At 38.9% G+C, this 12,463-nt stretch overlaps 1 protein-coding gene across 1 annotated transcript; it reads left to right on the top strand.

The window, feature by feature from the left end:
* The first annotated feature begins 10,929 nt into the window (after positions 1–10,929).
* Positions 10,930–11,688, top strand: LOC121800886. Its single transcript, XM_042200377.1, has one exon. The coding sequence runs from the start codon at positions 10,930–10,932 to the stop codon at positions 11,686–11,688; it is 759 nt and encodes a 252-aa protein (XP_042056311.1).
* Positions 11,689–12,463: the final 775 nt, after the last annotated feature.

The following is a 12,463-nucleotide window of genomic DNA, read 5'->3' as shown; positions in this document are numbered from 1 at the left end:
TCTGCTATATAGTGAAATATATGGTGTCAATTGATGAAATAGAGGGAGATATGGCAAAATATTATCATAATTTAATTGAAACCAACTAAATCTGTCAAATATGTTTAGTAATACTTAAACTAAAATCCAAAACAACCGACCAAGAAAGAGCACAAGCACATTGGACTTGGAAGGAAAGAAGGTAGTAGGGGTCCAAAATTAGCAAAATGGATCAAACATTTCAGAGCATTGTGTGCAAAAGTCTCAAGATCAACATTTCACCAAAAAACAACCATTATGACGGAACAGCCAAAATTTCATTAACAAACTAGGGAGCGCAGAAGGTCATTATTGATAAGTGCCATTTGGAGGCTCAGCTTCTGTTTTACCACCTTTCTTACCTGTGAATAATTGTTTGTTTTCACTGTCATGAGGATATGAATCTATAATGAAGAATTGAAGTTACGGATGCTATGTGAATTCAAACTAACCTTTCTTCTTTTTCCCTCCACATTCTACTATGCCCAAACGAACACTCTTCTCTTTCAAGGCCCTGCGTGATAATTAATCAATCTCATTATCTTCACTTCAAAGGGAACCTCAAAACTGCTACAATTTACACTAAACAACAAACCTTGCAGAGAATGGCATGATGGGAAACTTTTGTCTTATTTCACTGAATATGAACCCAGATGCTTTCATCTTTAGGAGATAGTTCTTGTCAGCAGCCCTTTCATAAATACTCCATCCCTCTGTGAAATGCCGTCCGTCTATTTTTATCATTTCGGTCCATCTACTGTTTTTTCCATTTTTGGAAAATGGAGTCTACTTTCCACTAACTCATTACACTCATATTCTATTATAAAACTAATTCATAAATGTGGAATCCCCGTTCCACCAACTTTTTCCACTCACTGTTCTTCATATATTCTATTATAAAACTAACAACATTTTACGGACGGATGGAGTAGTTGTTTGTTTCTCATCAAACAATTTCGGCTGTAAGTTTAATTACAAGATTCCATGATAAACCACAATTAAAAAAGAAGGAAAAAACTGCGAAATGATATGTTAAACAAACAAGTAGAGACATATTTACCTCGCCTTCACCAGTACTTGTAACAAACAATGTCAATCCCTCCAATTCAGCGTCATCAACTCTGGCATCAGGGTCTGTGGCACTTAATACAACCTTGTTGCCGTCAATCATGAATTGTTTCATTTGATGACTTAGGACTCCTTCAACACTCTTGCAGTCATAAGTAGCAGCAACTTATTGAATTGCCTCGCTGACATCTTTATTCTACAAATCAGTTAAAAACACTGTGGTGGCTACCCATCTGAGCTACAAATGGTGGCCTGAATGGGATAAAAGTGACTCAAACTTTTGAATTTAATTGATCAATCCACATACTCTATTTGTTCCATGTTAATAGAGACATTTCATTTTTAATGAATCATGCGTCTAGGCGGGGAGTAGCAGGGTATATTGCGCGCTATTGGCCGAGATAACTGCATGCCACATGCGCAGATAAGGGCACGTTGTCTACACACATGTAAAAACCTTTCGGCCCCGTTTGTTTGTCAGGAAAGTAAAGTTGACAGGGAAAAAATGATTCCTAGAATATTATTCCTGATAACTTTATTTTCATGTGTTTTGGAAACATAACAATATTTTAAATTTTATATTTTAATTTAAAAATTAAATTAAGAATGTAATAGTTAATTTACTCTATATGCAAAAATATATACTCTCGACATTATTATTATTATGAATACATCAATATATTATATTAATTTATATTTATATTTTTAATTAAAAAATTATCTAAATAATTAAGAAAATATATAAAATATACTCCCTTCGTGCCAACTAAGTTGATACAAAACTTTTGGGCGCGAAGATTGAAAAATTGTGGTGAAAAAAGGAGAGATGAATAAAGTAAGAAAGATATAGAGAGAGTAAAGTAGGTGATGGAAAAAAGTAAGAGTGATTGGATATTTTGTTTTTAGTCAAAAAAAGAAATGACTCAACTTAGTTGGGACATCCCAAAAAGGAATACGACTCAACTTAGTTGAGATGTAGAAAAAAATATAACGATGCATTTATCGGAAAGAGATTTGAAACTAAACAATAAATAAATTTTAAATAGTCCATACTAGAAAATTTATACTCCCTTTGTCCGTGAATAGGAGTTCCATTTGTTCATTTTGATCCGTCCGCGAATAAGAGTCTGGTTCATAGTTACTCCCTCCGTTCCATGTTAATTGAGTCATTTTTCTATTTTGGGAAGTTCCAAGATGATTGAGTCATTTCTATTTTTTTGCAAAAAGTAACCCTCTCTCTTACTTTATTCACTATCCACTACACACATTATTCTTAAAATTCATGCCGAAAAGAAACACCTCTATTAATAAGGAACGAAGGGAGTACTATAAATGGTAAAGAGGGCCTACATTCCACTTACTCACTCCACTCACATATCATTTAAAACTACTACCTCCATCCCGCAAATATTGTTCCACTTTGATCCGGCATGGGTTTTAAGAAATGTAATAGAAAATGAGTTGAAAAATTTAGTGGATTGTTAGTCCTACTTGTGAAGATCAATCACTTGGTTTGAAGAAACAGCAACACGAAAGAAAAGAACGCAGCAATTACGTGGTTCGGCTCTAGGCCTACGTCCACGGGCAGAAACTAGTGTATGTGTTTATTGATCACTCTAAGAAGGTTTACAAGTTCACTCAATTCTCTCGGAGATTTACAAAGTGATGAACACTCTCAACTCGCTCGAAGTCGACCTGCTTCGAGAGCACAAATGCACAGCTGAAACTTTTCTTCTCACTTGATCTCTCTTGAGTTTTCTCTTCTTTTATGTGCAGAAGAATCACTGCTACTTAAAGGAAGTTAGATCCGATCCAACCAACTCAACCGCTAGGTCGGATCCCAAATTTAGTTATAACTACCAACGGTCATTTCCGACTTTGAGTCTTCACTCATTCCAACGGCTATATTTTGGAAACACTCCAAAGATGAGTCTTGATTAGCTCAAAATATTAACAAATCCTCCACCTTGAGTGATCCAAGAGTCTCACACATCTAGTTCCACCTTCCTCCTTACACTTACAAATTTTGAACCACCCTAACCAAATCCAAGCAATGTCTAAACTTATATTTTGGTAAGGTCTTTGTAAGAACATCAGCTGCATTGTATTCGGTGCTCACCTTCTCAATTCTGACCACACCTTTGTCAACCTCATCTCGAATGAAATGTAATCTCACGTCGATATGATTGCTGCGCTCATGAAAAGTCTGATGCTTAACGAGGCAAATTGCGCTATTACTGTCGCACTAGATAGCAACACTTTCTTGCCTTACTCCAAAATCACCCACCATTCCTTTGAGCCAGAAACTCTCATTCACGGCCTCTGTTAATGCTATATACTCGGCTTCCGTTGTTGACAAAGCTACTACAGACTGAAGATTAGATTTCCAGCTCACTGTAGAGCCAAACAAGGTAAATATGTATCCGGATTGTGAGTGCCTATTGTCGAGGTTAGCTGCGTAATCTGAGTCGCAAAAACCGATAAGAGCGTCTCCATCATCCTCATTCTCTACTCTAAACATAATTCCCAGATCAGTGTTTCCTTTGAGATACTTGAGAATTTCCTTCAAAGCTAACCAATGCTCCTTCCCCGGATATGACATGTATCTGCTAACTACACTTATTGCGTGAGAAATGCCAGGCCTCGTGCATATCATCATATACATTACACTGCCCACTATGTTGGAGTAAGGTATTCGACTCATCTCCTTCTCTTCTTGCTGGCTTCTGGGGCACTGCTCTTTAGACAGTCTTGTCTGCTGAGATATTGGAACGGTTGCTGCCTTGCTCCTTTCTATCTGATACTTTTGTATGAACTTTTTGATGTATTCTTCCTGAGATAACCACAAAATTCCCTTGTCTCTATCTCTGAATATGTCCATACCCAGTATCTTCTTAGCACTTCCTAGATCCTTGACTTCAAAGCCTTCCTTTAGCAAGCGTTTTACTCTATCTAACTCTTGCCTATCCGGTCCAGCAAACAATATGTCGTCTACATACAATAGTAAATACACTACTGGTCCTTTAGATTCAGATTTGAAGTAGACACAACTATCATGTTTGGAATTTACAAATCCCATTTTCTGCATATGCTCATCAAATTTGATATGCCATTGCCTGCTTGCTTGTTTCAAACCGTAAAGGCTCTTCTTCAGTAGACATACTTTATCCTCACTGCCATGTATTACAAACCCCTCTGGCTGATCCATATATATAGTCTCTTTAAGATCTCCATGAAGAAAAGCTGTCTTCACATCAAGCTGATTCAAATGCCAATTTCTTTGTGCAACTATGGCTAGTAAAATTCTGATTGAGGCATGCTTTACCACTGGAGAAAACACCTCATTATAGTCTATTCCCTCCTCTTGTGTGATGCCCCTAGCTACAAGTCTTGTCTTAAATCTGATTCTCTTCCCAGCCTCCACCTTTTTCTTGTATACCCATTTGCAGCTTACTGGCCTTTGTGTGGGTGACCTGTTCACAAGTACCCTGGTCTTATTCTTGAGCAAAGACAGTATTTCTTCTATCATAGCTTCCATCCATTGCTTGCTCTCCTTTGATTTCATAGCCTCCTTGAAGTTTGCAGGTTCTGCATATTTAATATTCTCTGCAATGCAAAGTGCATAGAGCAAGTATTCTGCCTCACTGTATCTGGTTGATGACTTAGGAACTCTTTTGGTTCTGTCTCTAGCTAGGACATAGTCACTCAGATTTTGCTGATCCTCCTCAGGTCCAGAGCACCAGTGCTCGGTTCTTCTTCATCATGAGCTTCTAATTGCTGTTCAACCTCAGCAACTCTGTCAGCTCCAGAAGCCTCCCCCTAAGCTGATTCCTCAGGTTCCAAAATTTCCATCTCCATCATCTTTTCATGCTCTGGCTCCTTCCTAAGATGAGATGGCCTCCCACTGTCCTGAGCCTTTTTCCAGAAATGGCATTCTATTTTCTTCAAACTGCACATCTCTAGATATAACAACCTTCTGATTTTCTGGTTCTATACACCATAGCCTGTAGCCCTTTACTCCCCTCTGGTATCCAATCATCACACACCTCAAAGCTCTTGGTTCTAACTTGCTTTGCCTGATGTGAGCATAAGACATACAACCAAAAAATCTCATATTTTAGTAGTCCACAGCCCTTCCATACCATCTTTGATCAGGTGTATCAAAAGCTATTGCTGAAGATGGACTTCTATTAATAAGCACTGCAGCCATACTTACAGCCTTAGACATTCCAGAGCAAAACAACATACACCTAACCCGTTCTAAGATGGTTCTGTTCATGCGCTCAGCAACCCCATTTTGCTGGGGGTTGCATGGAACTGTGCTTTGCCTTGTCATTCCCCTCTCCTTGAAATAGAATCAAACTCATTGCTCAGAAATTCTAACCTATTGTCAGCTCTCAAACACTTTAGTGAACAACCCTTTTCTACCTCAACTTCTCTGCACCACTCCTCAAATCTCACAAAGGTTTCTGACTTCTCTTTCAAGATGAATACCCATAACTTCCTAGAGAAATCATCAATGATGAATAGAAAATTTTTAACTCCACCCAATGTGGTTGGTGTAGCTGGCCCCACAAATCACTGTGAGCATTGTCTAGTGGTGCTCCTGAACTGTGAATGCCCCTTGCAAAAGGTAATTTCTTACTTTTCCGGAGCACACATTGCTCACATAACCCCAGCTGCTCACTGGGATTTCTTAGCTTGATCAGACCCTTTTTAGCCAACTCTCTGATTCCTGCCTCCCCTAGATGCCCAAGCCTGAGATGCCAAGTTCTCAGATCCAATGCCTGCACTAGATTCACTGATCCAAAAATCACATTAGCATTTAGATAGTACAAACTACTTCTTCTCTCAGCCATCATGACAACCTCCCCACTCTTGATAATATTCATGACTCCATCAGATAATATGCAAGCATACCCTGCAGCATCCAAAACTCCAATGGAGATTAAGTTTCTTTTAATTTCTATGATGAATCTCACACCAGTGAGAAACCTTACAGATCCATCATGAAGCCTGAGTCTGATGTCCCCTATTCCTCTGATTCTGCATATCTGATTATTTCCTAACAAAACTGATCCAGTTGGATCTTTCATTTCATCAAAACAACTTCTAGTTGGACACATGTGAAAACTACAACTTGAGTCCATGATCCAAGGAAGTTCTTCTATATCCTCAGATATACACAGGGCCTTTGGGACCTCTAACTCCTCTGCAAGATCAACAGTGTTCTTCCCACCTTCTTCCTCGGCCTGTTTTTTCTTCCAAGACCAGCAATTCTTCTTTAAGTGGCCAAGCTTCTTGCAATAGTGGCATGATCTAGTATCCTTCCCATCAGCTCCTTTACTCTTCCAAGGCTTCTTTTGTGACTTCTCCTTTCCACTCTTCTTGAAATCAGCAACGTTCAGACTTTCAGATACTACATCAACAAATTTGGAGTTGGATTTCTGCACCTCCTTGAGCTTCAAGACAGAATAGACCTCTTCATAACTGATCTTGGATTCTCTACCAAGAAGCATAGAATCCTTAAAGTGTTCATAACTTGGCGGCAAAGAGTTTAACAACATTAGAGCCTTATCCTCTTCCTTGATCTCCTCATCAATATTCTCAAGATCATCAACACATTTTCCAAATTCCTCAAGCTGCTCCAACACACTCTTCCCACCATCAATCTTGAATGTCAATAGTTTCTGCTTCAAATGTAGCCGGTTGGCCAGTGGCTTTGCCATATACAATGACTCAAACATGGACCAAACTCCAGCCGCTATATCTTCTTTTGAAACCTCTCTAAGGACTCTATCAGTGAGGTTAAGGATCAAGGTGCTATATGCCTTGTATTGCATATCTTGAGCCCTTGCCTTTTCCTTGTCATCCAGCTCAGGCTTCTTCTCCTCACTGCTGCCTCCATCATTCAAGATTTCCCGTAAGCCCTGCTGCATCAGGATTGCTTTCATTTTGAGCTTCCACAAGCCGAAATCATTTCGACCAGTAAACTTTTCTATATCAAACCTTACTGTAGTCATTCCTCAAACATGTGGAGTACCTTTGTAGCACCCCGGAAAATTTTTGACTTTTTTTTTATTTGATGGCTTATTTTCGTTTTATTAATGTGGATGTTGATTTGGAAATGCATTTTTTTGGAAATTGATTTCTATGAGGTTGTGTTAACGATGTGAAATTAATGGTTGAGAGTTATGTTGAATAATATGATATGTTTTCCAATGGGTGGGATTTAATTAAATAGGATCATGCATATTTGTGCCAGTTACCTTATTCAAATTCTTTTCGGCATTTCTATTTATTGGAAGTAATATCTTCTTTCTTGGATTTATTTAATTATTTTGGGATATTTATCCAAATTAAATCCAAAACCAAAATATTCTTATTTATTTTTCCATGATTTTCGAAATCTCCTATTTTTGGGAGAGGAGAAATTAAGTATTCTATAATTGATTTCTTACTTATTTCTTTCCATGAATGAATTGGAATATTCTAGCCAATCTTGCCTTACTTTATTCTATTAAAGATTTGAAAATTTTTCTGGTGGGAGGAACCTTAAACCACACGCCTACTTCTCATTATTTTTGGAGGATTTTACAAATTTCTCTACTCCGTATTATTTTATTCTACTCCGTGAAATACCAAATTAAATCATAAGCTAATTAAATAGCTATGATTTTCAAAAATCCTCCCCTTATTTCTCCCCATAATTCACGCCTCCCTCCCCCCCAAATCTCTCAAATCTTTATTTGATTTATTCTCCCAAATCTTTAATTAATTGTGGGATATATTATTTCCTAACTTTATAAAATAAACCAAAAACCTAACCCTAAACCCATCTCACACGCCTCCCTCTCAAATCACACGCCCCTCCCCTTGCTCCATCTTCTCCCACACTTGTTTTTCTACTCTACTCAAGATCCTTTCGATTCGCCAAGAGTTTGTTTGAAAATCAAGAGTTATATTCGTTTCTACCGATTGTTTTCGTTTCAGCCATTTTTATCGAAAAATGAATTTTTAATAATTTTTTGAAGTTGACTGCGCAAATCTGCCAGAAACCTGTGTTCTCGCCAAGAATGTTTCGTTTTCTTTTTGACTGACCAAATGACATCCGATTGATGTGATTCTTGAACTATATGAAAATTTGAAGTGTTTTCTAAGTCGTGTAAAATTTTCAGCCTTTTTAGGCATTGGATGAATTTCTGATAAAATTTTCAAATGAACTGCGCAGTGCTGTTAGAAATTTTATGTTCCGACCAGAGAGTTTAATTATTGATTTGACTGACTAAACGACGTGATTTCAGTGTGAAAATTTGTCAGGATGAACTTGAATGTGTATTCTGTGTTGTGACCAAAATTTAGCTTCATATGAGGTCGGGTGAATTTTTAGTGAGTTTTACAACACGGTCGCGCAGTTCTGCCAGTTTTATGCCTTGATAAAATGACACTTATTTTCAAGTTTAAAAGTATTATATGATGCATGTATGTCCAAGGAACGTGTTTAATGATGTGATCACGTGAGATATGTTGAAATATATTATGGTGTGTTTTTCCATCTTTGTGACGAACATTGGGTTGGGTAAATTGAGAAAAACGATGAGAGAGAAACGATAGGACATGCATGGTAATATGATTCTGTGGAAGGCTGACTTGTGTTGTCGTTGACTAGGGTGATTGTATTCGTGAACTCGAGGAACGAGAGTTGCCATAAGTTGGATTGTAAATTGTTAAGCGAACGAGGTGGGCTTTCTTTTCAAACCTCTTTATTTTTCCGAAAATATGATGTGGTGTTATAAGGGTGGTTTAAAGTGTTATGTCATGCCGTGATTGTTTTGATGTTGAGATTTTTGCCTGATGCCTAGTTCATTTGAGCTTGCTCCGTTAGTCTATAGGGCTATGTTGAGATTGTGCTTGATGCCTAGTTTGTGTGTTCGCTCCATTAGGCTATAGGGCTATGATAAACGAATTCGGGTCTGAGTAGGGCCGCAAACCCTATCAGGCTGTGTACACAGAGGGGATCGTGAGCCCTCCTTGCTAGTCGGCCGGTCTCGTGGGCGAATAGTGTGGCCACACTTTCGTCGCACTATGGTAAGAGGATGTGATTGATTGATTGATGAGAAAGTGGGGAGATTGTTTTGACCGGCCGGTCTGTGAAAAGTGTTTTTGTGATACTCGTGATATTTCTTAAATAAACGTAAAAACTCGAGTTCACCGGTATGGATGACATAACTGTTATAAAATGTTTTCGGCATGAGCCCATTGAGTACAACAAGTACTCAGCCCTGCATATTATTTTTCTTATGTGCAGGTTGAGCGGGATGTTGCGGTGGATGTTGAGCTAGATAAAGACCCTAGGATACGTTGTGTCGTCATACATAGGCGTGATCCTTGACTCTCCCTGAACCTTATTTATCCGCTGCTATTTTTTAAATTATGTCTTAAGACCTTAATCTTTTCGTGTTGTGTTTGAACATGTATGGTGGTGTTAGGTTTAAACGAGTGTTTACGTTGTCTTTCTGAAAATGGTGTTTTCCGAGATTTAAGTTAAATGTTCGTTTTACCTTAGTTTTTTTATATATAGTTGTATTTCTTAAGTCAAATTTTTCCGGTGCCCTTTATAAAAGTATGTTTCTTTACGTCTTTTCAAAAAAAAAATGACCTTAACCTTCTTTAAACTAAGTTGTTTTCTTACTTTAAGTCTTAAGTTGTTCTTTTAAACTGTTGTCCATGCATGTCGGTCACGATCGCCGTGTTTGTGATACCCCTGGTATGGGCGGTCGTGACAAAGTGGTATCAGAGCTTCGTTCTTTCGCTCTGGTCCGAGAGTCTTCTTTCAGTCTAAGTCTAGATAAGTACCCCTAGACTAGAAGTGTCACGAAGGCTCAACATCCGAAGCATCACGCTCAACCAAAGAAAGTGAGGTATGTTTAAGTTGTTGAAAGAATGCGAGATTGATGTATGAAATTGATGATGTTATGATGAGGATGTTTTGGCAAGTGTACGCATGTGAATAAACGTTATGTGTGAAGATGATAATGTAGTGATATGATTATGGGGGACATGAGCATGATTGGCATGATAATCTAAACCCGTGTTATATGTGTGAAAATGATATTGTGATAGTGTGATTATGTGGAATATGAACATGATTGGCAAGATGATCTAAGCACGTGTTGTGTGTGCGAATATAATATTGTTATGGTATGATTATGTGAGACATGAGCAAGATTGGTATGATGACTTAAGTATGTGTTATGTGTGAAAGTACTACGACGTAAGCATGTGAACATAGGAAGCCTTAGGGCGGCCTCAAATTTGGTGATGCGTGACGAACCCTAGATTTATCACAAATAACGAGATAGAATATATGTTGGAAAACCTTCGTCTTCGCGTAAATGGCACGGATAAAACAACCCGCATATAAGGGGGCCCAATATAACGTCAGAGTGCGACGAATGCAAGGAAGTTACGATTTTGATAACAACGAATACTAACAACGATACTAACTTGTCTTTTGGACCAGAATGCCACCAAGACGCAGACGTGGCCCACAAGTGGAGAACGACATGGAGGAACAATCAGAAGGAAGTGTCGGGAATCAACCCCCTCGTCCACCACCACCCCCACCTCAACCTCAAGAGAGAGAATACATTAAGGCCTTCCGAAAGGAAAACCCTCCAAAGTTTGACGGACTGGGAGAGACCCCCGAAGGCAGAGGCTTGGATACGCGACCTCGAGCGTATATTTGACTTCATGGGATGCACCGATAGGGAACGTCTAGCTTGCGTGACGTATCAACTGACTGGACCTGCCGATTTTTGGTGGAAAACTAAACGACGAACTATGAACCCTGCCCGCCACGAGGCGCTCACATGGGAAGAATTCAAGGAAGAGGTGTACGACAAGTACATTCCCATGAGCTATAGACGGGCGAAGATAGTGGAGTTCCACACCCTGAAACAGGGAAACATGACGGTGACGGAGTACGACCGTGCTCTTTGTGAAATGACCCGATATGCGCCCGAGTTAGTGGACACCGATGAGAAGATGGCCGCAAAATTCCATTCTGGCCTTAGACACGAGATAAGGGTAGCCGTGGCCAGCCGCAGAGGAATCTCGTACTCCGAAATTTTGAGTTGCGCTTTAGATGTGGAAGAAGCACTACCAAAGGACGAGAAGACGGTGAATCCTACACCACCAACACCTCAACCGAACTATCGAGACAAGAGGAAGTTGGAAGACAACCGAGCTCCTTATGACAACAAGCGACACCGTTCTACTTTCCGCCAGACGCAAGACTATGACCGGCAAGCCATGCCACAGCCGAGAGGGAATCAACAGAAGGCACCCCACTGCAACCGGTGCTCCAAGTACCACTTTGGCGAGTGTAGAGCTAGAGGCATCCGATGCTTCACTTGTGGTGGAAATGGACATATGTCTCGAGAGTGCCCGAATAACAACAAAGGAGGAATGTGGAATAGGCAGGGACATGGGGAACAACAGCAACAACCACAACCCATTCGACAGGTGGCCCCACAGCAAGCGAGAGCGTACGCGCTGAAAGGAAATGAAGGACAGGAACATCAAACCGACAAGGACTGATGGGATGAAAGAGAAGTACCCTGAATAGTTTATGGAAGACGACTAAAATTTCGGGACGAAATTTCTGTTAAGAGGGGAAGGATGTAGCACCCCGGAAAATTTTTGACTTTTTTTTTATTTGATGGCTTATTTTCGTTTTATTAATGTGGGTGTTGATTTGGAAATGCATTTTTTTGGAAATTGATTTCTATGAGGTTGTGTTAACGATGTGAAATTAATGGTTGAGAGTTATGTGGAATAATATGATATGTTTTCCAATGGGCGGGATTTAATTAAATAGGATCATGCATATTTGTGCCAGTTACCTTATTCAAATTCTTTTCGGCATTTCTATTTATTGGAAGTAATATCTTCTTTCTTGGATTTATTTAATTATTTTGGGATATTTATCCAAATTAAATCCAAAACCAAAATATTCTTATTTATTTTTCCATGATTTTCGAAATCTCCTATTTTTGGGAGAGGAGAAATTAAGTATTCTATAATTGATTTCTTACTTATTTCTTTCCATGAATGAATTGGAATATTCTAGCCAATCTTGCCTTACTTTATTCTATTAAAGATTTGAAAATTTTTCTGGTGGGAGGAACCTTAAACCACACGCCTACTTCTCATTATTTTTGGAGGATTTTACAAATTTCTCTACTCCGTATTATTTTATTCTACTCCGTGAAATACCAAATTAAATCATAAGCTAATTAAATAGCTATGATTTTAAAAAATCCTCCCCTTATTTCTCCCCATAATTCATGCCTCCCTCCGCCCCCCCCAAATC

This window comes from Salvia splendens, chromosome 4, assembly GCF_004379255.2.
Source record: "Salvia splendens isolate huo1 chromosome 4, SspV2, whole genome shotgun sequence".
Classification (NCBI taxonomy): domain Eukaryota; kingdom Viridiplantae; phylum Streptophyta; class Magnoliopsida; order Lamiales; family Lamiaceae; genus Salvia; species Salvia splendens.
The sequence above is the reverse complement of the archived record's forward strand: the minus strand, read 5'-3'. Positions and strand labels throughout refer to the sequence as shown.